This window comes from Chiloscyllium plagiosum, chromosome 15, assembly GCF_004010195.1.
Source record: "Chiloscyllium plagiosum isolate BGI_BamShark_2017 chromosome 15, ASM401019v2, whole genome shotgun sequence".
NCBI classification, from domain to species: domain Eukaryota; kingdom Metazoa; phylum Chordata; class Chondrichthyes; order Orectolobiformes; family Hemiscylliidae; genus Chiloscyllium; species Chiloscyllium plagiosum.
The window spans coordinates 28,575,410-28,598,085 of NC_057724.1; the positions used below are offsets into that span (position 1 = coordinate 28,575,410).

Below are 22,676 nucleotides of genomic sequence, written 5' to 3' on the forward strand. Positions count from 1 at the left end.
ACTAAGTTAAAAATCACACAACACCAGGTTATAGTCCAACAGGTTTAATTGGAAGTACACTAGCTTTCGGAGCGACGCTCCTTCATCAGGGTGATTGTGGAGGGCTCGATCGTAACAAAGATTTATAGCAAAAATTTGCAGTGTGATGTAACTGTAATTATACATTGAAGAATTGATTGTCTGTTAAGCCTTTCATCTGTTAGAATACAGTGATAGTTTCACATTACACTGCAAATTTTTGCTATAAATTCTGTGTTACGATCGAGCCCTCCACAATTACCTGATGAAGGAGCGTCGCTCCGAAAGCTAGTGTGCTTCCAATTAAACCTGTTAGACTATAACCTGGTGTTGTGTGATTTTTAACTTTAAATATAGTCAATGACCTAGCCTTCACAGCCTCCTGTGGTAGGCCATAAATACCCCACATTTGAGTGAAGAATTTTTTCATATCAGCCCTAAATGGCCTCCCCAGGTCCTGAAACTGTGATCCCCGGTTCTATACTCACCATACAAAGGAAAATATCCTCTGCCTGTTAGAATTTTATACATTTAATCAAATCCCCTTACATTCTTCCAAACGCGATTTTTAAAAATTTATTCATGTTGTCGGATGTGGGTGTAATGGGCTGGCCAGAATTTATTGCCCATCCCTAGTTGCCTTTGAGAAGGTTGTGATGAACTGTCTTCTTGCTGTATCCCACTAGTCACTGTCTGCCACTCTATTTCATGTCTATCAATAATTCTCAATCCAGGCATATTATATATAAAGGGAAAATTGCCATCGTCCTACCGGACCATAGGGTTGCTCTCTCATTAGAGAGAGATGACCTGAAGATCATACCTCAGATGAGGGGAGAAATTAAGGAGCTGCTGCAATTGAGCCCACACTGCATCACAAATCAGCATTCCAGGCAACTGAGCTAAATGACCCCCTGTAATGGATAAATGGTATATGTCATCCATATTACCCCCTATCCCATACACTTTAATTTTACCTACAAAACTCTTATGTTGGATTTTATCAGAAGCCTTTTGTAAATTCCAAATGCACCACATTCATTGATTCTTTCTTATGTATTCCATTAGTCATACTGTAGAGAGGTGAAGCAATCAGTGCCTGTTCAAGAGACAACACTTATACAGGGGTGTGCCCATTGAGAGCAAGTCACTGCCCTCTTTTTGCAATTCTCTACCCCTGCTATCATTACTGACCACGATCTTAGGTCCGCCATAATGCTGGGGATTGGGGTGCACTTCTGGCAGAAGTCACTGCCTCCTCCCCAATGTCAGCCTCTGATTCGCCAGTATTTCTCACTGAGCAGGACGAAAGTCTCTGGGTCGTTATTCTAGGGGAGGACCTGCAGATGACCTTACCACTGCCTGATTGGTGTACAACTTGGTAGGTTTACCCAAAGAGAAGAGTGAGATCCCTGATGTCTCACTAAGATTCGACCCAAAGTTCTAAAAGATACAACACAATTTTTAATACTTACTGCCTCTAGCTTACAGAAATCATTACAAATACCAAGAGCAAAAGGAAATACTTCCTTCTCCTTGTGCACTATATTCCTACTTTCACCAAATGCTAAGCTGTTCATAATCCATTCAGTTGTAATTGTAATGCAGCTGAAATCTTCTTACCTTAAATTGTTTTGAGCCATGTTACCCTAACCCAATCAGCTTCCAGTGTCACTCCCCCCCCTCCCCCACCAAGTTGAAGCAAAATGCTCAGCAACACAGTCTGCTTTTACCTTCTTCATCTTTATTCCGGGCCCTGGAGGGAGAGAGAATGATCGTCCATGTGCACAGAGACATGAGTTCATGGTCTTCTCTGGAATAGCAGTTTGCTAATGAACTATAAAGTCATTTTACAAGGAGAAACATCCAGATAAGGCAACATACATATTAATTGGGTGACTATTACAATCAGCGAGTGTCAATACTAAAGATTAAGCCATCTGCTGTTACACAATGAATAACTGTGTTCACATAATGAATACTTTTCACCTGTTAAACTGACCTCACATGCTTCCAATATTGTTAAATGGCTCTATATAATGAATGTTTTTCCACCTTGTTAACCCATTATCCTTGCCTGCAGCACCCCATTGTTAACCAGTAAGTTCTTATTGATCTGAGTCATGCCCAGCTGAACCTCTTATTTCAAAAAACACAGAACTTAATTCTTTCCCTGCCTGCGCTCAGCTGAATCTCTTGCTTCACAAAACTCAGAACTTAACACTTTCCCTGCCTGCTTACACCCTATACACACTCTCACCAGCTTAAGTAAATATCCTCAGTCAAGCAATTGCTTACAGCTGATTTACTGTTAACAACTAATCACACTTACACAAAGGAAAGAATTCGTTCACATAGCATCGGTACGTAAGCTTACTTTGAATCCCACCATCAAGCAGTTCTACAGGTCTTTACCAGCACAAATTTCTTTATTGATTTTAATGAGGAAAGCTATGCAGCTCTACACAAAGTAATTTCTCTCCCTAAATGTTAAGACTAAATTTTAACTTGACTACTCACCAAATTCTCAACTTCCCCCTATGTTCACAGTGCACTCAATTAACATTGCAATATGTAATTATGCCCTGCGCTGTCACTGAAAGACAATTTCGATGGTATAATAACACACATTTGCAATTGAATTAAGATACTCAGTTGCCCATAATGACAGTTCAGGAGATGGTACAACTGCCTCAGTTGAGAAGAGACATTTCAGAAGTGACTTAGCAATTAAACTTGTGGCTTTCCTGCTTTGACCTATTCTACATCACAGAGCAGTTAGTTATTGAAGCAAAATGTTTGTGGAGCTTTTTGTCTCATAAAATAAAGATGGACAATAAATTTGAAAAATCATTCAATACAGTACCTTCTGCTATAATGCATGTTTCATCAACATGAATTCGTTAGAACGCGATTGTCGAATTGGCGACATTGTTTCCAAAGCGCGAACATTTAAAACGTGTGTTGTCTGTAACATGATTACATTGCTAGCACTTTAGGTGCTGTTTCTAAAGCTGTTTCTATCACATGGGCTTGCACAAGAATGCAACCAATGTGTTACAGAAGAACTGACTAGTCTTTAAATGGAGTTTACAATTTAGCAATTGTTGTTTAACTTCATGCTGTTTATTTTGGTATAATTCACCAATAATATGGAATTCCAAAAAAATACAATTTTTAATTGCTTCTCTTTGAATGAAGAATAATGGTATGCCGTAGTTACTTCTATAAGAGGGAAACAAAGTAAATAGAGGTATAACCCTTTCATGTCCTTCTTTGTAGCCAGTGAACATAAAATTACGAAGAACTGATAGCAGGCTGTCCATTGTTTGCTGTAATTGGTCTGGGGCTTCACAAAGAAGAAATTATTCTATTTCTTATCAAAAGTACAGATATAGCACTGAAAATAAATATATTTTACTTTTTTCCCTCAACCATGATGATGTGGTAACCAAATTTAGTTTTAACAGGGGGATCTGTGTAAATGGGTTTGTCTATTGTACTGTTGGACAGAGCAAAAGCAGCTTCCTGGAAGGGTCCCACCATTGAACCTCTGGTCATCCATCCTAAATCGCCCTAAGACAGAAACAATAATTTTCAATTTGTTTGCAACTGTAGAAAGAAACCATTTCTCTACATTTCTGTGCATATGTGTACTTGTATATAAAATGTCATAAGTCTTGCATGCAGCTAAGACACGAATTTGTTGCGACTTCTAAATTAACTTCATTTATTGGCTTAATTATACATGCAATATTACATCATGGACTGGGTTATAATAATTTGATTTGAATGGCAATCCACAACCTGGAGCTATTCTTGGGTGAGAATATATCAGTTTTTGCAACAGGTTTTTAACATTGTTAAAAATCACACAACACCAGGTTTAGTCCAACGGGTTTAATTGGAAGCACTAGCTTTCGGAGCTCCGTTCCTTCATTAGGTGGTTGTGAAGTACACAATTGTAAGACACAGAATTTATAGCAAAAATTTACAGTGATGTAACTGAAATTGTACATTGGGTGGCATGGTGGCTCAGTGGTTAGCACTGTTGCCTCACAGCACCAGGATCCTGGGTTCGATTCCCGACTGTCTGTGTGGAGTTTGCACATTCTCCCCGTGTCTGCATGGGTTTCCTCCGGGTGCTCCGGTTTCCTCCCACAATCCAAAGATGTGTAGGTCAGGTGAACTGGCCATGATAAACTACCCACAGTGTTAGGTGTGTTAGTCAGAGGTAAAGATAGGGTAAAGGAATGGGTTTGAGTGGGTTTCTTTTCAGAGTGGCGGTGTGGACCTATTGGGCCGAAGGGCCTGTTTCCACGCTGTAGAGAATTTAAGAAAAAAACACTGTGATTGTTTGTCAAGTCTCTCATCTGTTGACCATGATAGTTTCACTTCTTTCATATGTAAATCACAAAACTTTTTTAAAAAGTTACATTCTCAGGTTAACTTTAACAATTGGTGTCAGCTCAGATAAGATGCTAAGATGTCGAAGGTGTTAGCCCCCTGTGATCCCTGTCTGTGCCATATGTTTAGACTGATTCTCATCTAAAAAGTGAGCTAACAGAGTCTTACATGGATTCATGCAGTTTTTCAGCAAAGTACAATGTAACTCTGCAAGTACAAATTCACCCCACAAATATATATGTGTGTGTCAGGGTGGGGGTTTGTGAGTGTCTGTGAGAGAGAGTATATGTGTGTCTGTGTGAGTGTAAAGTGATCTAAGTCTGAGAGGGTGCATGTGGGAGTGTGGGAGTGTGTGTGTCTGTAGGAGTGTGCGTGTGTGTGTCTGGGTGGGGGTTTGTGAGTGTCTGTGAGAGAGAGTATATGTGTGTTTGTGTGAGTGTAAAGTGATCTAAGTCTGAGAGGGTGCATGTGTGAGTGTGGGAGTGTGTGTGTCTGTAGGAGTGTGCGTGTGTGTGTCTGGGTGGGGGTTTGTGAGTGTCTGTGAGAGAGAGTATATGTGTGTTTGTGTGAGTGTAAAGTGATCTAAGTCTGAGAGGGTGCATGTGTGAGTGTGGGAGTGTGTGTGTCTGTAGGAGTGTGCGTGTGTGTGTCTGGGTGGGGGTTTGTGAGTGTCTGTGAGAGAGAGTGTGTGCGTGTGTCTGGAGGAGTATCTGTGTGTGTGCATGCGTGCGTTTGTCTGGAGGAGTGTGTGTGCGTGTGTCTGGAGGAGTATCTGTGTGTGTGCATGCGTGCGTTTGTCTGGAGGAGTGTGTGTGCGTGTGTCTGGAGGAGTATCTGTGTGTGTGCATGCGTGCGTTTGTCTGGAGGAGTGTGTGTGCGTGTGTCTGGAGGAGTATCTGTGTGTGTGCATGCGTGCGTTTGTCTGGAGGAGTGTGTGTGCGTGTGTCTGGAGGAGTATCTGTGTGTGTGCATGCGTGCGTTTGTCTGGAGGAGTGTGTGTGCGTGTGTCTGGAGGAGTATCTGTGTGTGTGCATGCGTGCGTTTGTCTGGAGGAGTGTGTGTGCGTGTGTCTGGAGGAGTATCTGTGTGTGTGCATGCGTGCGTTTGTCTGGAGGAGTGTGTGTGCGTGTGTCTGGAGGAGTATCTGTGTGTGTGCATGCGTGCGTTTGTCTGGAGGAGTGTGTGTGCGTGTGTCTGGAGGAGTATCTGTGTGTGTGCATGCGTGCGTTTGTCTGGAGGAGTGTGTGTGCGTGTGTCTGGAGGAGTGTGTGTGTGTGTGTGTCTGGAGGAGTGTGTGTGTCTGTGTCTGGAGGATTTTGTGTGTGTGTGTGTCTGGAGGATTGTGTATGTGTGTCTGTCTGGAGGAGTGTGTGTGTGTGCGTGCATGTGTCTGGAGGAGTGTGTGTGTTTGTGTGTGTATATATACAGTGCAATGGTGGTCACCCATAGTGTGACATGAACCCAAGTTCCGGTTGAGGCCCTCTCTATGGGTCCCGAACTTAGCTATCAGCTTCTGCTTGGCCACATTTTGCTGCTGCCTGTCCCGAAGTTCGCCTTGAAGGATGATCACCCGAAGATCCAAGGTCGAATGTCCTGAAGTCTTCTCCAACTGGGAGGGAACACTCCTGTCTGTTGATTGTTGCGTGGTGTCCATTCATCCGTTTCCACAGCCTCTGTTTGTTTCACCAATGTACCATGCCTCAGGGCATCCTTGCCTGCAGCGTATGAGATAGGCAATGTCTATCTCATCAGTTTTGTGATTTACATATGCAAGAAGTGAAACTATCATAGTCATTCTAACAGATGAGAGACTTAACAAACAAACAATCAAGGTATTTTTCAATGTACAATTTCAGTTACATCACACTGTAAACTTTTGCTACAAAATTCTGTCTTACAATTGTGTACTTCATAACCACCTGATGAAGGAGCAGCGCTCTGAAAGCTAGTGCTTCCAAATAAACCTGTTGGACAATAACCTGGTGTTGTGTGATTTTTCACTTTGTACACCCAGTCCAACACTGGCATCTCCAAATCATGGTTTTTAACATGGGACTGAAGGAATATTGCATTTGTTCAATTAGTTTAAGGTGTCATAATAGAATGAGACCACTGGAAATTGGGAAAATGTGGCAAATCTGTCTTGGCATACTTATAGGATAACTTAGATGATAATATTTCAACTGATAAACCCATTCAAATAAAAACAAACATTCTTCAGTTTTTCAAGTGAAATATGATTTTGTTTGAACCTGGTCAAAATTTGGTATACAGTAGGTGGAAACTCCTGATTAAACCAAACTTTATACAGTTCATAGCGAACATATACTTGCTCCTTCAATAGCAGCATGAACACTACCAAATTGTCTCAAAGTAATTACATAATGCATCCAGATATCCATATTATAATAAACAAATCAATAGTTGTTCAAAAAATACTTCTACCATGGAATCATATAGGTTTAATGAAATACCACAGGATATAATATCAAGCAAATGAAGATTACAGACAATTTGCACTTAGCAAAAAGCCAGAGTGTGGAAATAATGACAGTGTAAGAACTGCACTAAGTATCATCACCGGGAATCAATACATTAAGGTGATTTCTTCTGCACATTTGCATTTAGTACTTAAATAGAAGCAGGAAATGCTTGAGAAACTCAGCAGGTCTGGGAGCATTTGTGGCAAGAGAAACTGAGTTAATGCTTTGAGTCCAATGACTTCTTCAGAACGTCACTGAACTTCAAATGTTGAATCTGATTCTCGCTTCACAGATCCTACTCGACCTGCTGAATTTCTCCTGCATTTTTTAATTTTTATCTCAGATTGCCAGCATCTATGGTATTTTGCTTTTACTTGAATTGCTACTTACTCCTTGCCTGGCTTTGTCTTCACTGTACTGGCTCGCCACTTCATTAAATTTCATGCCAGATTTCAACTTCTCCATAGCTTCCATGATTTTACTGTGCTTTTCACAGAGAATGTGCCTCACCTGAAACACAATAATTCTATATGAATGGTGTCCAACAGATGAGATCCATCAGGCTTTTTTGAAAAATGCTTGAATTTCTGAACAAAAGTAAATTGAAGCCATAACTTCTTTGAAAATACCTGTTAATGTATACTGTACTAAGGCTTCTAGAACAAGAAGGTTGAGGTGTGAAATTCAGTTTGTACTAAGTTAGCTGATCTCCCTGACGGTAATACAAAAAGTGTTAGAATTATTCTTAGTGTCCCAAGGTCAGGGAGGAAAAAATTTCAGCCAACGTTCTTGCCTTTAATCACTATTCTATAATCTCTAATACTAAATAAACACTAGCTAAGCACATGTACTGAGATGTTGAATGAGAACAGAATTTTCTAAATGCCGATGTATCTACCAGTGAATAATTAATACTTCATGTCATGCACAAACATTATGAACAGACAATAACAATCAAAAGAACTGCAGATGCAAAAACAGATATTGTTGGAAAAGCTCAGTATGTCTGGTAGTATCTGCAAAGAGAAATCAGAGTAAATGTTTTGAGTCCGGTGACCCTTCCTCAGAACCAGAAACGTTAACACTGATTTCTCTTCACATGTACTGCCAGACCTGCTGAGCTTTTCTAGCAATTTCTGTTTTTGATTATGAACAGTCACTTGGATCAGTCATCAAGATCTGAATGTAACAATCAATATCTTCAAGAGAGCAGAGCATTGGCTCGAGGGATGTGGATCACATCAAGGTAGCTGCTCTGCTACTTAATCAGATGACCGATTCTGCCCTAAGCCAGAATCAGGTCATCTATGAATGATTTAGCCCCAGGCTCCCTACGAACATGCTGTGCATTTACAGGAGAGAAGAGATAGAAAGGAAAAACTAAACCCAGTGACTTAAAAGTGTTATGTTTCTATTCAAAATAAGCCAGGGCATCACAGATTTCAATAACAGTTAAGGGCAAAAGAAAGATTTGCATATATGTTGCATCGTTCATGATCACCAGTTGTCTTAAAATCTATTACCAGCTATTAGCTATTATTGATACACAACTGCAGGGTGACCAGGACTGGGAACTCAATACTCAAGGACATTCAAAGAATGGAATGAGTAGGTAAAAAGGAAAAGAATGCGGGTAGTATACTTAATAAAGGAAGGTAATACTGTGAGCATGTTATGGGTCCAGAACATCATAATGTGAAATTTGTTTGTGGAAATAAGGAATGATAAGGAAAACAAGTCATGAATGACAATAGTTGATAGGTCTGAAAGAGTGGCTCACTGTAGGATAAAGTATAAATCAGGAACTAATTTAGGTGTGTGAAAGGGGCATTATAATTGTCATGGGGTATTTTTAATCTGCATATTGGCTGAACATATCAGATCCTGGACATATCAGATCAGCAAGGGTCATATGGAAGATGAATTTATTGTCTGCATCAGCAATTATTTCTTAGAACAATATGTTATAGACCTATCTGGGACCAGGCCATTGTAGATTTAATAATGTGTAATGAGATATCATTAATGACAGATCTCATAGTTAAGGATACTTTAGGTGTTAGTAATCGCAACATGACAGAATTTCAAATTTAGTTTGAGGGAGGGCAACTCGATCCTCACACAACTACCCTCAACTTAAAAATGGCAAGAAGATGGTTGTCTAAAGCAGGCTGGAAAAAAAGACTGGGGCATGTCAGTGGATGAGATGTGGCAGATGTTTTAGCAGATATTTCAAATCGCTCAGCAAAAATTAATTCTGTTCATAAAGAAGGACTCAATGAGAAGGATGAACACACAGTTAACAAAGGCAATCAAGCAGAGCATCCAATCAAAAACGAAAGCTTACAAAGCAGTGATAACTAATATTAGCTGGAGGATGGGAACTTTCTTTTTGAGGAACTGACAGTGGATTGGCTAAAAGCTAATAAAGGAGGAGAAAATTGATTACGGAAATAAATTGGCGATAAATATAAAAACAAACAGAAAGAGCATCTACTGGTGTATAATTAACAAACAAGAATAGTTAAAATCAGTATGGGACTCTTGGGGGATGCAATAGGTGATAAATAACGGGGAAGAGGGTCATGGCAGAGGAATTTTTTCCATGAGTCTTCATATAGTGGGTGACCCAATAAACATCCCAAAGAGAACACATAACAATATGCTAACTGGAAGATTGATCATATAACAGTCTATCACAAGGGAAAAGTATTGGACAAGTAAATTAGACAAAAGGTGGACAATTTCCCAAGTCCTAATGCTCTCTAAGGTTTGAAAGGAAAAAACAGACGGATTTGAGACATTGGTCAAAAGATTCCTGAACTCTCTGGATTCCATAAGAGTTCAAGGGGATTGAGAAATGGTTAACGTGAAGTGCCCATTCAAGAAAAGAGAGAGACAGAAAGCGAGTGAAGCCATAGGCTAATAGTCTAACATCTGTCATTGGGAAAATACTACAGTTTGTTATTAAGGAAGAAATAACAGGACAATTAGAAAAGCTTATCACAATCAAACTAAATTAACATAGTTATGTGAAGGGAAAAAACATGTGATCAAATCGTTCGACTTGTTGCTGGAACAAACAGAATTGATAATGGGAACTGTAGGTGCAGCATATTTGGATTTCCAGAATGCTTTCAATTGGTGTCACATAAAAAACTTATTGCCCAAGGGCTCAGTATTGGAGTTAATGTACCAGTATGTAATGGGGATTAGTTCACACACAGAACATCGCATAAGAATTAATGAATTTTTTCAGGTTGGAAAGATGTAACTAGTGAAATTCTATAAGGATCACTCCTAGGGCCTTAATTATTTGCTATCAATATTATTGAATTGGAGAAGAGGCAGAGCATAATATATCTAAATTTGCTGATTATAAAAGTAGGTGTGAGGGCATATTGTGACAAGAACATAAGCGATTTGCAGGAGGATATAGACATAAAGGCAAATACTGCATATGCTGAAATTTGAAACAAACATAGATTTTGGACAAACTCAACACAACTGGCAGTATCTGTGGAGAGAGAAACTAAGTTAATGTTTTGAGCCAGGTATGATTCTTTTTGGTTGAGTGGACAAAACTTGGCAGATTGAGTTTAATGTAAGGTTATGTACTTTGTTAGAAAGAATCAAAAGGCAGGTATTATTTAAATGGAGACAGAATCCAAAGAAATTCCAAAACATAGGGACCCGGGTGTTTTTGTGCATGAAATACAAAGGGTGCAATATAGGTGCAGTAGTAATTAAGAAGGCAAACAGAATTTTGGCTGTTATGCAAGGAGGGGAATTGGAATTTACAAGTAGGGAGGTCTTGTTACAGTTATACAGGGTATTGGTGAAGCCGTGCTCGGAGTAGTGTGTACAGTTTTGGTTCCTGTATTTAAAAAAAAACTGGTGTTGGAGGCGGTTCAAAAATGATTCCTTTGGCTGATTCCTGGGATGAAGGGCTTCACTTATCAGGGCTAAACAGCTGAGGCCTTTAGTTATTAACATTTCGAAGAATGATCTTATTACAACATGTAAATTATAGAAGACGAGGGCCTGTATTTAAAAATGAGATACAATGCAATTTCTCTTCCTGGGGGTAGTGAATATCTAGAATTGCTATACTCTAGAGACCTGTGGATCACTAAATATATTTAAGGAGAAGATAGATACATTTGTGAAATATCAGGGAGCTGAGGGCTGTCACAGAAGAAACATTTCAAGACTTATGGATATCATCTGTCATCTTACTGAATGGTGGGGTGAATTTGAGGGGTCAACCTTATGCCAACTGCTATGCCATCATTTTCACACTAATTCCTTGCTTAGGTATATTAAAATAATCCAATCCTGATTCTTCAAAATTGTTCTTGGAGAGAAATTTAAGTTTCTAACAATTTGGGCTAAATATCATAAAGATGCAGGCAAGTAAGAATTTAGCGCTTATAATTTGAAATAATCAGATACTTCTACTAAAAACAAACTGTAATATATTTTTACACCATTAACATAAGAAAATGCTTTGCTTTTGTTTCTTCTGGGCTGACAGCATCATTCGCAAGGCAAATATTTGCTGCCATTCCTATTGGCCTTGAACTGAGTGACTTTCTAGACCATTTTCAGATGGCAATTACGATTCATTCATATTGTTGCGGGTCTGACATCACATATAGTCTAGATCAGGTATGGATGGCAGTCTTCCCTCATATATGACACCAAAGGATGTCAGTGAACCAGATGTGTCTTAACAATAATTGATGATAGCCGTCATGACTCTTACTGAGAGTAGCTTCATGTTCCAAATTTGTTAATTGAATTTAAATTCCATCTGCTGTCCCTTTTGCATTACCTTGGTTCTGTGGATTACTAGTCTAGTGACATAACCACTGCACCACCTTGCACAGCAGAGAATTCCCATCAAAAGATCTTACAATAATACATGTCACTTTTTGAAAATCTGTTTTGCAATCAGATTGTGGAATTATCCTGCCAAAAACATCAGCGTTAATACTTTTGAAGTTGCTAGTGGTTCAGAGAATAACGTATACGCTGATATCAGAGCTGTTTTTAACCCTCCCTCATTTAAAAAAAAGTTTATTCTCAATGTCTACCATGAACCATCAGGAAACTCAGGACCCATTTGAATTTAATATTTGCCTAGCTAATATACTTCTTCCTGATGTGGTTACTGAACTAATAATCTACAACATGAAGTAATAAGGGTATTACCAAAGAAGCCAATTTACCCTCTGATCTCTTACCTTCACTGCATTACCCCCTTTGGATCCTTTTTCTTTCTTATCAGTATTATCACCACTGGCTGCAGCACCTTAAATATACAAAAATGGAAGAATTTTCTTTGTTTTCAAAGTAAATGCATTGGTAATCCATAATTCAGTTCATGGTTGCACGATATGGAGCTTCAGCAACATGTTTTTGGAGTATTTTACTATTAAAAAACTAAGATATGATTCCCAAAAGACTAAACAATAATAAAAGCAAAATACTACAGTTGCTTGAAATCTGAAATAAAAACATAAAGTACTAGAGAAACTTAGTATATCTGACTGCATTTGTAGAGAGGGAAACAGAGTTAATGCTTCCAGTCTAGTATGATTCTTCTTTGGAACAGATTTGAAAAAAAGAGTTCTGAAGAGTTCCAAAGAAGTCAGACCGTACTTGAAACACTAACTCTGTTTCTCTCTCCACAGATCCTGCCAAATCTACTGAGCTCCTCAAGTTCTTACTAGCATAATAACTGGCTTGCCAATCTCAACAATTGATAAACACCTCACTGTCATTATGTCCATGGGTGAAAGTGTTTGGTATTGGGATTCCTTTTGCATACTGAGCATATAAATTAAAAAAAAAGAGACAGATTCAGGCAATCATTTGGGTCTGAGAAGGTTGTAGGGGCAAACTTTCACAAAGCTCTAAAGAAGAAATCAGGAGGGGGAATTAAGAGTTATTTTGCTTATGTCAAGCAAAATGCATAGCTTGTTTATTTCCTTGGCTTTATTACTTAAGGACAAATAATATTGGTTGAATTAAGAGAATCTGAAAATAACTATTAAGCTGTATGTTCTCCTGACATGAAATAAAGCAGCTTAATAATTTATTTCAGGCAAAATGCTTCTCAAGTTTACATTCAGACATATTTGGCATCTTACAAGAAAAACAAAGGGGTTATGGTTCAGTTATACAGGACACTTGTGAGACTACATCTGGAGTTCCATAAGTTGGCCTCCTTGTTTAAGGAAAGATACAAATTCAGAGAAGGTTTATTAGATTAATACTTCAAATGAGAAGATTGTCTTATGAAGAAAATTTGGTCTGGCGAGTCTAGTATCTCCTGGAGTTTACGAGAGTAAGAGGCAAATTGATTAAAACATGAAGATTTCAAGGGGTTTTGACAGAGTGGGTGCACAAATACTTCCTCTTGTGGGAGAATCTAGAACTAGGGGCAACTATTTAAAATAAGGTATTGTCCATATAAGACAGAGATGACATGATCATTCTTTTTGGAGGGTCATAAATCTTTGAAACTCTCTTCCTCAAAAGGCAAGGGAAGCACAGCTCTTGGAAATTTTTGCGGTAAAGATGGATAGATAATTAATAAGTGGACGAAAGGTCATTGGGGTAGGCAGAATTGTGAATTGAGATTGAAATCAGATCAACCATGATTTTATTAAATGGTGGAGCAAGTTTGTGCTGCCAGGTGGCCTATTTCTACTCATAATTTCTTTGTTTATATGGTGTGTGAATTACATGTATATCCATTTCAAAGTGGTAGCCAGTACTAGTGTTAAAACTGGCATCACACTATGACGTAAGTAGATTCTGGAGTATGGAATGCTGGACTGAAAAAAGTATAATTGATATTGGGATACAATTCTCTGGATGACGATAATCTAGTGTTATATTTTTTCAATAATGAATTTTAACGTGCCACACCAAACAGTGAATGTAACTGGGCAACTTGTCACAAAGGAGTCACAAAGCCAAATCTCTAATTTTGAGCCAATATCTTGCATGTGCATTTTCTGGCAGTAAGCATTCTGAAGTGGATTAAAAAAACAAAACTGTGGAAGTTCTGATGATGAGTCATTCGACTTGAAATTTCAACTTTTCTCTTCACAGATGGATCCAGACCTGCTAAGTTTCACCAGCAAATTGTGCTTTTGATTGCCCAGTCTTCCATGCTCCCAAGTTGTACGACACCTGAGCAAATCTTATCAGCCACCTGACTGCAAAATCAGGTCATGGGAGAAACTGAAAAGTTTCTGACATATGTAACATGATGTTGCAACCTTGTGAAGTAATCTGGAACATGCTCATTTAACAAGAAGTACAAATGTACTTCATCAAGGGCTGCACAATTCAGTCCCTAAAATAAGATTAACCCTTGATAAGTAACTATCTCCAGAGAGTGCACGTGGATAAAATAATGTTGTTTATACGGCAAAACACAATTTCCTCTTAGTAAGCATACTTGCTGCCGTGAGTCAGCAATCTCTGTGACACCAAAGAGTAGGAGAATTAGTTCAATTTATTAAAATCAGCCCTTGTACCAGAATTACATAAACGTCCCTTTGGGCCTACGCTTTAGTGCAACATCAATTGCTAACACTGGTGAACCAATCTTTCTTTTCCTCCTTTTCTTTAATTACATAATATCCGCCTCTTCAGCTTCAGTTACGCGAGCATCACTCGCTGTTAGGAACCAGTGAATAACTCCAAATGAAACTAACATTCATGTCTATCCTTTTTCATTTACATTTGCACAACAATATTTAAACTTCAATTCCGAGGAATGATACAGTCAGACAATGTTTAAAGTGAACACACCTTTGCCACCCTTTGACTTTCCTTTCGGAGGCATCTCGAGAGAGAGAGAGAGAGAGGAGTCAGACACCTGCCGCCTGACCAAAGGCCCACAGAATTCGAGCTGTCAAACGGCCCAGCGGATTATCAATTAATCCTCGAACGAGATGGCAATGTCCAAGTTGCGAGATTTTCGCGGTGAGTGATGTTATCGAAAAAAATAATGTGAGCAAAAAGGACAACTCCTGTCGTCATCACGCAGCGCCGATGAAGTGAAGGACCTACAGCGACAAAACAATCTCCCATTAGGATTGAGTGTGAAGTCTGAACAGTCAAGAGGGCAGGGTGAGTAAAGGAGACAGTACCTTTTCCTGCGGGTTACAGAGTAAGGAAAAGTGTTTTCATTGTGGACAGAAATGTTAGCTTTCTCTATATGTGGGAGCGGTGATGATACTGAGTCAGGTGCCTCTGCAGCAGTTTCAGTCTGAAATTTTAACCAGGAAATGAAAGTAAGCAATAATAACAATATACTTTATATTGGACGTAAACTCGGACAGATAATGTTGTAGTTTTCACAATGTTGAGCGAGTAATCGAGCGGCTTAGGCTAATGCTCTGGGGCACGGGTTTGAATCCCAGCTGGTGGAATTGAGAGTTTGTCTTAGGCATGGTGGTTATGAAACCATAATCAATTCTTCTAAAAACTCATCAGGTTCTCTACTGCCTTCGGGAACGGAAATCTGCCATCCTCGCCTAGGCTAGCATACAGCAATGTGATTGACTGCTCACTGAAGTGGTCTTTATCATCAAGATGGGTTTCTTGCAACAGGGCAATATCAACCATCTCCTTCCTGATACTCAAAAGTACTATTTTTTTTTTTTGGCCAGTGAGTGACTCCCCTTGATATTCCAGGTGCACTGTTTGAGGAGACACTGAGCCATATCCCTCGATGACAACTCTTGAACCCCTGAGAGGACAAACCCAACCTCAATGCGCTGAGTGTAAATAAATGTAGGCGCATAGAATTAAAAAAAATACACACACTAAAAGGGCAGCACGGTGGCACAGTGGTAAATACTGCTACCTCACAGCGCCTGAGACTGCGTTCAATTCCTGACTCAGGCAATTCCCGACTCAGGCGACTGACTGTGTGGAGTTTGCACGTTCTCCCCGTGTCTGCGTGGGTTTCCTCCGGGTGCTCTGGTTTCCTCCCACAGTCCAAAGATGTGCAGGTCAGGTGAATTGGCCATGCTAAATTGCCCGTAGTGTTAGGTAAGGGGAAAATGTAGGGGTATGTGTGGGTTGCGCTTCGGCGGGGCGGTGTGGACTTGTTGGGCCGAAGGGCCTGTTTCCACACTGTAATCTAATCTAAAAAAACTACACTAACAATACTTTCAAAAACTACCTCTACTAAAAGCCAACAACTAAACCAATTACAAAATATTTGATGGGAGACTCTTCTCCCCTCCGCCTAGAGGGGCCACTCACATTACCCACATACACCTCCAGAACCCCTCCTAGCTAGAGCGGTGCCCCAAACTCGGGCGAGTTAAACTCGGAAACAATTAAACTAGGTATTATGGACAAAGAAATTAAAAATGTGATTTATTCTGTCCTTTGCCTCTAGTCGTCATCTCTTACTAAAAAAGAGTACATAGCAACTTTACTAATATTAAACTATCGATTTCCTTCAAAATACTTTAGTAGAGGAAGGTAAAAGCACCACTTCACCTGAGTTATGGTGCAGTGCTCAGCAATGAAGACCTGTTAGATTGCTGCTATCTTGGATCCCCGAATAGTTGTTGTTTAATGTTCACTTTTAGAGTTAAAGAATAATTTGATATTATTTTCTTTAAATAGTGGAATTTGGGAGTTCTGTCACGCCATATTTTCACAGGTAATGAGGTGAAGTGAGCTTTTCTGAGTGTTTGTTTTAGTTAACAGAAGGGTTCACCACTGTGTCGTAACACAATACATTAATGAGTGAATGGTCGAATAATCTGTTGCCAGTCGAGGAAGAAGTGTTGGCCTGCATCTGATCACCTGACTAGGTAAACAGAGGTTTCCTCTGAATTAATACGACACTTGTGTCAGTTGCAATGCAGCCTGTGATTAGATTTTAAAACAATTTTTTATAACTGATGAATGGTGCTACGAGATAAGAGAGAGGAAAGTCAAGAGAATTGAAATTGGGAAATAACCTAGATCAAATCTTAGAATCTCTACAGTATGGAAGCAGACCATTTGGCCCACATCGTCCTTCTGAAGAGCATCTCTACCCCCTATCCTCTCCCTGTACTCTGCATTTCCCATGGCTAATCCACCTAACCTGCACATCTTTAGATCGTGGGAGGAAACCGGAGTACCCAATGGGTTAATGGGCTGAGGAATGGCAGATGGAGTTTGATTTCATGTGATGTGTTGCCTTTGGTAAGGCAAACTAGGGCAGAACTTGTACTGGTTGTGGTAGTGCCCTGAGGTGTGTTGCCGAGAAAGAGATCTTTAGTAGGAAGGATCTTGTTGAACTTAAGGGGGTGCAGAAAAGATTTACAAGGATGTTTCCAGGTCTGGAGGTTTTGAGAAGCTGAATAGCCTGGGCTTTTTTTTCCCCCTGAAATGTTGGAGGCTGAGGGGTGACCTTATAGAGGTTTATAAAATCATGAGGGGCATAGTTGGGAAGAATGACCAAGGTCTTTTTCCTCTGGTGGAGGAGTCCAAAACTAGAGGGCGTAGGCTTAAGGTGAGGAGGAAAGATTTAGAAAGGACCTGAAGAGTAACTTTTTCAAGCAGAGAGTGGTGCATGCATGGAACCATAGCAAAGAGCTGGCACAAAAGTTGTTGGGTCCATTATTGTCTTTGCTGTGTTATGAAGATGTGGGTGTACTGTATCTTTAAGAAAGTTAGAAGTTTGCAGAACTACCTGACAGCACTAAGTGTTCTGAACAAGATATAATGTAATCCTTTGCCTGGGGACACACACAAATTTGAATTAGGCCCATCAGTTTAAATTATACCCCCCAAAAAAACCAAACCCCAATCAAGTTTGAATTTAGTACATTGGCAATATTAAAAGCAAATAACACAATCCGATGCTTTGGGGGTATAAGACTGGGAAAACGTGAACAGTTGGGAGAGAACCGCCAAGCCACCAGCATGTACAGACTGCCCGAAACACAGCTCTCTTATAGGTACAATTATCAGTCAATGACCTGTGAAAGAGAAATCTTAAGAAAATCTCCAGAAGAAGATATAAAGGGAAGATTCAACAGCTGCCTGGTTTTGAAATTTGAATTTTTGGTAAATCTTAATCAGGGGTTTTATTGGACTAGTATTATAAAAGGAAAGTAAACAATACGTTAGAGGAAGGAGTTGTAAATAGTTGTTAGCTAATTATTCTCTGTTATACTTCAAGAAATAAAATTGTTAATTTTTACTTTAAATAGTTCTTGGCCCCTCTCGTTTTCGCAGATTACCGAACAGGGTAAATCTTTTCTGTATTGCTCGTTTAAAATTAGCGGGGTGGGGTTACCCCGTGTTGTAACAGCTAGAAGTGATCCAACCACCCTGTTCTCTCCTCATAGCCTTTGTCTTCAAATACGCAAGTATTTTTACAAATGCATTAGCTCTCTAAATTGCTGCCTGTTGAAGGAATCCCGTGGTGAATTTGGTGAAGTGTGGAAGTTACCTAGTATCTCTTGAAGAGTGACCCTCTATAGAGAAAATAAGGAATTAAATTGGGAAGTTTCTCTCCCATTCAGAACGGGGGCAGTATTTTTGGTGGTGCTAATATCCTTGGATTCAATGCATAGGGATGGGTATTGCTCGCCATGTCAACAGCAAGTATTCAGTGATGTTTTGGGTATAGGTGAAAGTTCAGTTGCAGTGCATTGTCACTTTACTACAGGAGACCAGATGTATTCAGTCTAATTTTTCAGTTTCTTGATCTTTGTACAGAATTTATATTAAGGTCTTGAGTTATCTTGGGCTGCAGCCAACGTCAGTGGGCAGAGGAGCTCTATTTGTCACTATTTTGAGGGCGTTGGATCCTTGAAATGTTCTGTTCAGCCCTTGTTCAACCTCAAGTTTTGAGTATTTGCAGTTGTTCCAATACATGCCCCAGAGGACATCCCAGACTTCAAATCAATCCTTATCCATCATACATAATATTGTTAATTTTGATGGAGATTTAGGTTAAGAAACTTGAGTTTATATAGCCCCATTAAAAATTAATGAAGTGTTTTCAATGTATACTGTATTCGGTGTAGGAGACAACAGTAGAGCAGTTGATTTGAGCATGGCAATGTCTCTCAAACGTGAATGTTTAACAGGCGAGATATATATTTAGAGTCCTAAGTCATTGAGATGTACAGCACGGAAACAACCCTTCAGTCCAACCCATACCTGTCGACCAGATATCCCAACCCAATCTAGTCCCACCTACTAGCACCCGGCCCAGATCCCTCCAAACCCTTCCTTTTCATATATCCACCCAAATGCCTTTTAAAATGTTGCAATTGTACTAACCTCTACCACTTCCTCTTAATCATATTTATGTTTCTGGTGCAAGTGTTTATTGTAATATTGGTGTAAATGTGTTTTTGTTGGTAATGCTAGTTGAGAACTCATTGTTAGCTCGGACATTCTTCAGGCCAATGGGATCTTTTATATCTACTTGTGATAACAAATCTCAGTTGTAAACTCTTGTTCAGAAAACAGCATGTTTAAAAGTGCAGGACCCTCTTAATGTGACACTGAAGTGTCAGTTTAGATTATGTGACGCAGCTCTCTGATTCAGATGTGGAACTACTGCGGTAATTTTGAAAAAAAATGAGAGTGGGCAAGAGGAATCCAAAGGACTTTTGTTCTATCCTTAACATATTGAAATGTCTAGGTCTTTCAGGAGGAGGGCGAGGAGAGGCAGATTGACAAAAAAAAACAAAAATAAACTTAAAACCCTAACATGAAAATGAGCCAAGATATTGGAAGGCATATGAATTTAGGCAGCAAGGCTTACATTGTGGGAATGACATTACTGAAAGGCCTGATTGATAGAAGCAACGGAGGAGGGGCAAAATGAGCTTCTGACCAGAGACAGCAGATTGGTTGTGGAAACAAATGTTTATTTAATTTTTTTGTTTTATTGCCTCATTAGGTGTTTCATGTCCTTTATCTCAAGCAAAAATCTAATAACATTAGGGTAAACATTTTATATCAAATCTATCATTCAGTGTGGAGCAGGCTAAATGAAGGGAGAGCCATAATTTGAGTTGATAGTCTTCAGTGTAAAAATGGACATTTCACACTGTAAAATGAAGTTGGGAAAATTGACTTACTCCTATTTTGAAACTTCTGGTTTTGCTTTTATAGACATTTCTAGACTGTTTTTGAATGTAATGTTTAATTCAAAACCACAACCGTTACCAATCCGAGACATATTATTACTGAATGCTCATTGTAAAATTAGCTATGGCTCATGGATAACAGGGAAGACTAGCCAACTGGCTCAATGGTCGAAGACAGAGGGTTCTTTTCAGACTGGAGGCCTGTGACCAGTGGAGTGCCACAAGGATCGGTGCTGGGTCCACTACTTTTCGTCCTTTATATACATGATTTGTATGTGAATATAGAGGTATAATAAATAAGTTTGCAGATGACACCAAAATTGGAGGTCTGGTGGACAGTGAAGAAGATTACTTCAGAGTACGCTGGGATCTTGATCAGATGGGCCAATGGGCTGAGGAGTGGCAGATGGAGTTTAGATAAATTTGAGGTGCTGCATTTTGGAAAGGCAAATCAGAGCAGGACTTATACACTTAATGGTAAGGTCCTAGGGAGTGTTGCTGAACAAAGAGACCTTGGAGTGCAGGTTCATAGCTCCTTGAAAGTGGAGTCGCAGGTAGATAGGATAATGAAGAAGGCATTTGGTAAGCTTTCCTTTATTAGTTAGAGCATTGAGTATAGGAGTTGGGAGCTCATGTTGTGGCTGTACAGGACATTGGTTAGGCCACTTTTGGGATATTGCATGCATTTCTGGTCTCCTTCCTATCGGAAGGGTGTTGTGAAACTTGAAAGGGTTCAGAAATGATTTACAAGGATGTTGCTAGGGTTGGAGGGTTGAGCTATAGGGAGAGGCTGGACAGGCTGAGATTGTTTTCCCTGGAGGTTTATAAAATCATGAGAGACATGGATTGGATAAACAGACAAGGTCTTTTCCCTGGGGTAAGGGGTGCAGGAGTCCAGAACTAGAGGCCATAGGTTTAGGGTGAGAGGAGAAAGATATAAAAGGGACCTAAGGGGAAAATATTTTACGCAGAGGGTGGTGAATGTATGGAATGAGTTGCCAGAGGAAGGAGTGGAGACTGGTACAATTGTAGCATTTAAAAGGCATCTGAATGGGTATATGAATAGGAAGAGTGATATGGGCCAAGTGCTGGCAAACGGGTCTAGATTAAGTTAGGATATCTGATCAGTATGGACGAGTTGTTCCTGTGCTGTTCTTCTCTGACTGTTGTAAAATTTATATTCAGAGTAAAAATAGGATGGATTTGAATGTTTGGTAAATGGGAAGGTAATGAGTGGAGGTCTGAAGAGGTATAGTTGTCTGTGTATGTAGACTGTTAAATGCAGGGAACAGGATCAAAAAATAATTAAAATGGGTCATGAAATGTCAATCTTTGAATTCTAGTCCCCTGAATAAAAAGGAGAGGAAGGAAATTTTGCTGAAGTTGTATCAAATTCTGATTGGACTATACTTGGAATACAGTTCCAAAAAAGCACACTTTAGGATATATTGGTTTTTGGAAGGTGTATTGTGCAGATTATCTATCCTTATTCAGAGAGCTGGGTCTGAATGACTTAATTCTGCACTGTCATAATCTGTGATTCTGCGGCTATTACCAGGGCTCCAAGAGTTGGCTTATGAGAGATGATACAGATTAGGTTTGTATCCACTGGAATATAGCGAAATTTAATTGAAGTATTTAGGATTTTGAAAATAATTTTTAGACTAAAAGGGAAACTTTTATCTGTTTGTGGGTCGCTACTCATGTTAGGAAAGCATGATCTTTAGAATCAGAGACAAGCTGTTCAGGGGAGAAGTTAGGAAACATGTCTTCACGCACATTGTAAAATTCCTTCCTGCAAGAAGCAGTAAGTGTTAGCTGAATTCATCATATATAAATTTGAGATCAATTGCTTTTTGCTAGCTTAGGATATTAAAAGATGTGGAGTCAAGACAATTGCATGGAATTATTATGATCCCATACAATGACAGAACAGCCTTCAGGGCTGAATGATCTACTCCTTGTCCTACATCTATATGCTCCAATCTGTTCCATGTTCTCAGTAATTGTGGTATTTCAGACAGATGAAGTGCGAGTCAGATTTTTTTATGAATGTGATGATGCATGGGAATGAAAGATCATGAGGGACGTACAGGAGTGTAGTGTTGAGGTTAAAATCAGATCAGCCATGATATTATTGAATGGTGGAGCAGGTTTGAAGGGCCAAGTGACCTACCCTTGCTCCTTGCTCATATGTATGTTTGCATGATTTCTGTCTTAGAGTCATACATCACAGAAACTGACCCTTCAGACCTCCCAGTCCAAGTCAACCATAATCCCAAACCAAACTAGTCTCACCTGCCTGCTCCCTGGCCCATATCCCTTCAGCAAGAAGGGCTAATGCCCGAAACGTCGATTCTCCTGTTCCCTAGATGCTGCCTGACCTGCTGCACTTCTCCAGCAACACATTTCCATCTCTGATCTCCAGCATCTGCAGACCTCATTTTCTCTCCATATCCCTTCAAACCTTTCCTATTCATGTCATTCTAGGAGAAAGTGAGGACTGCAGATGCTGGAGATCAGAGCTGAAAATGTGTTGCTAGAAAAGCGCAGCAGGTCAGGCAGCATCTAAGAAGCAGGAGAATCGACGTTTCGGGCATGAGCCCTTCTTCAG

General features: G+C 39.7%; 2 protein-coding genes and 1 long non-coding RNA gene across 5 annotated transcripts in view; 1 reads left to right on the top strand and 2 right to left on the bottom strand.

The window, feature by feature from the left end:
- Nucleotides 1-3,122: 3,122 nt before the first annotated feature.
- pin4 (protein (peptidylprolyl cis/trans isomerase) NIMA-interacting, 4 (parvulin)) lies at nt 3,123-14,923 on the bottom strand. The gene is made up of 4 exons (XM_043704565.1): nt 14,745-14,923; nt 12,158-12,225; nt 7,299-7,418; nt 3,123-3,594 (listed from the first exon to the last, which is right to left on the bottom strand). Exons 1-4 carry the CDS (start codon nt 14,776-14,778, stop codon nt 3,436-3,438), a joined length of 381 nt encoding a protein of 126 aa, XP_043560500.1. The 5' UTR covers nt 14,779-14,923; the 3' UTR covers nt 3,123-3,435.
- Nucleotides 14,924-14,930: 7 nt separating this feature from the next.
- The window catches only part of LOC122557169 (transmembrane gamma-carboxyglutamic acid protein 3), a 113,442-nt gene continuing 105,696 nt past the window's right edge, over nt 14,931-22,676 (top strand). For 2 of the 3 annotated variants that reach the window (XM_043704559.1, XM_043704561.1), the window contains exon 1: nt 14,931-15,065. The gene's annotated coding sequence lies outside the window, so the exon portion shown is untranslated. Of the gene's footprint in view, nt 15,066-15,132; nt 15,230-22,676 lie in introns of those variants that run through there. The other variant, XM_043704560.1, reaches the window with a different exon arrangement.
- LOC122557172 overlaps nt 15,155-22,676 on the bottom strand; it is a 32,621-nt gene continuing 25,099 nt past the window's right edge. The window contains exon 3 of the long non-coding RNA XR_006313763.1: nt 15,155-15,204. This is a non-coding gene — a long non-coding RNA (uncharacterized LOC122557172). The remainder of the gene's footprint in view (nt 15,205-22,676) is intronic.

What these genes read in the sequence shown, in the direction of transcription:
- pin4 (XM_043704565.1), bottom strand. Translation starts at nt 14,778, where the DNA reads ATGCCTCCGAAAGGAAAGTCAAAGGGTGGCAAAG. An exon ending in AAAGTCAAAGGGTGGCAAAG is followed by an intron (nt 12,226 to 14,744) that starts GTGTGTTCACTT and finishes TGTATATTTAAG; the next exon opens with GTGCTGCAGCCAGTGGTGAT. An exon ending in AAGGGGGTAATGCAGTGAAG is followed by an intron (nt 7,419 to 12,157) that starts GTAAGAGATCAG and finishes ATTGTGTTTCAG; the next exon opens with GTGAGGCACATTCTCTGTGA.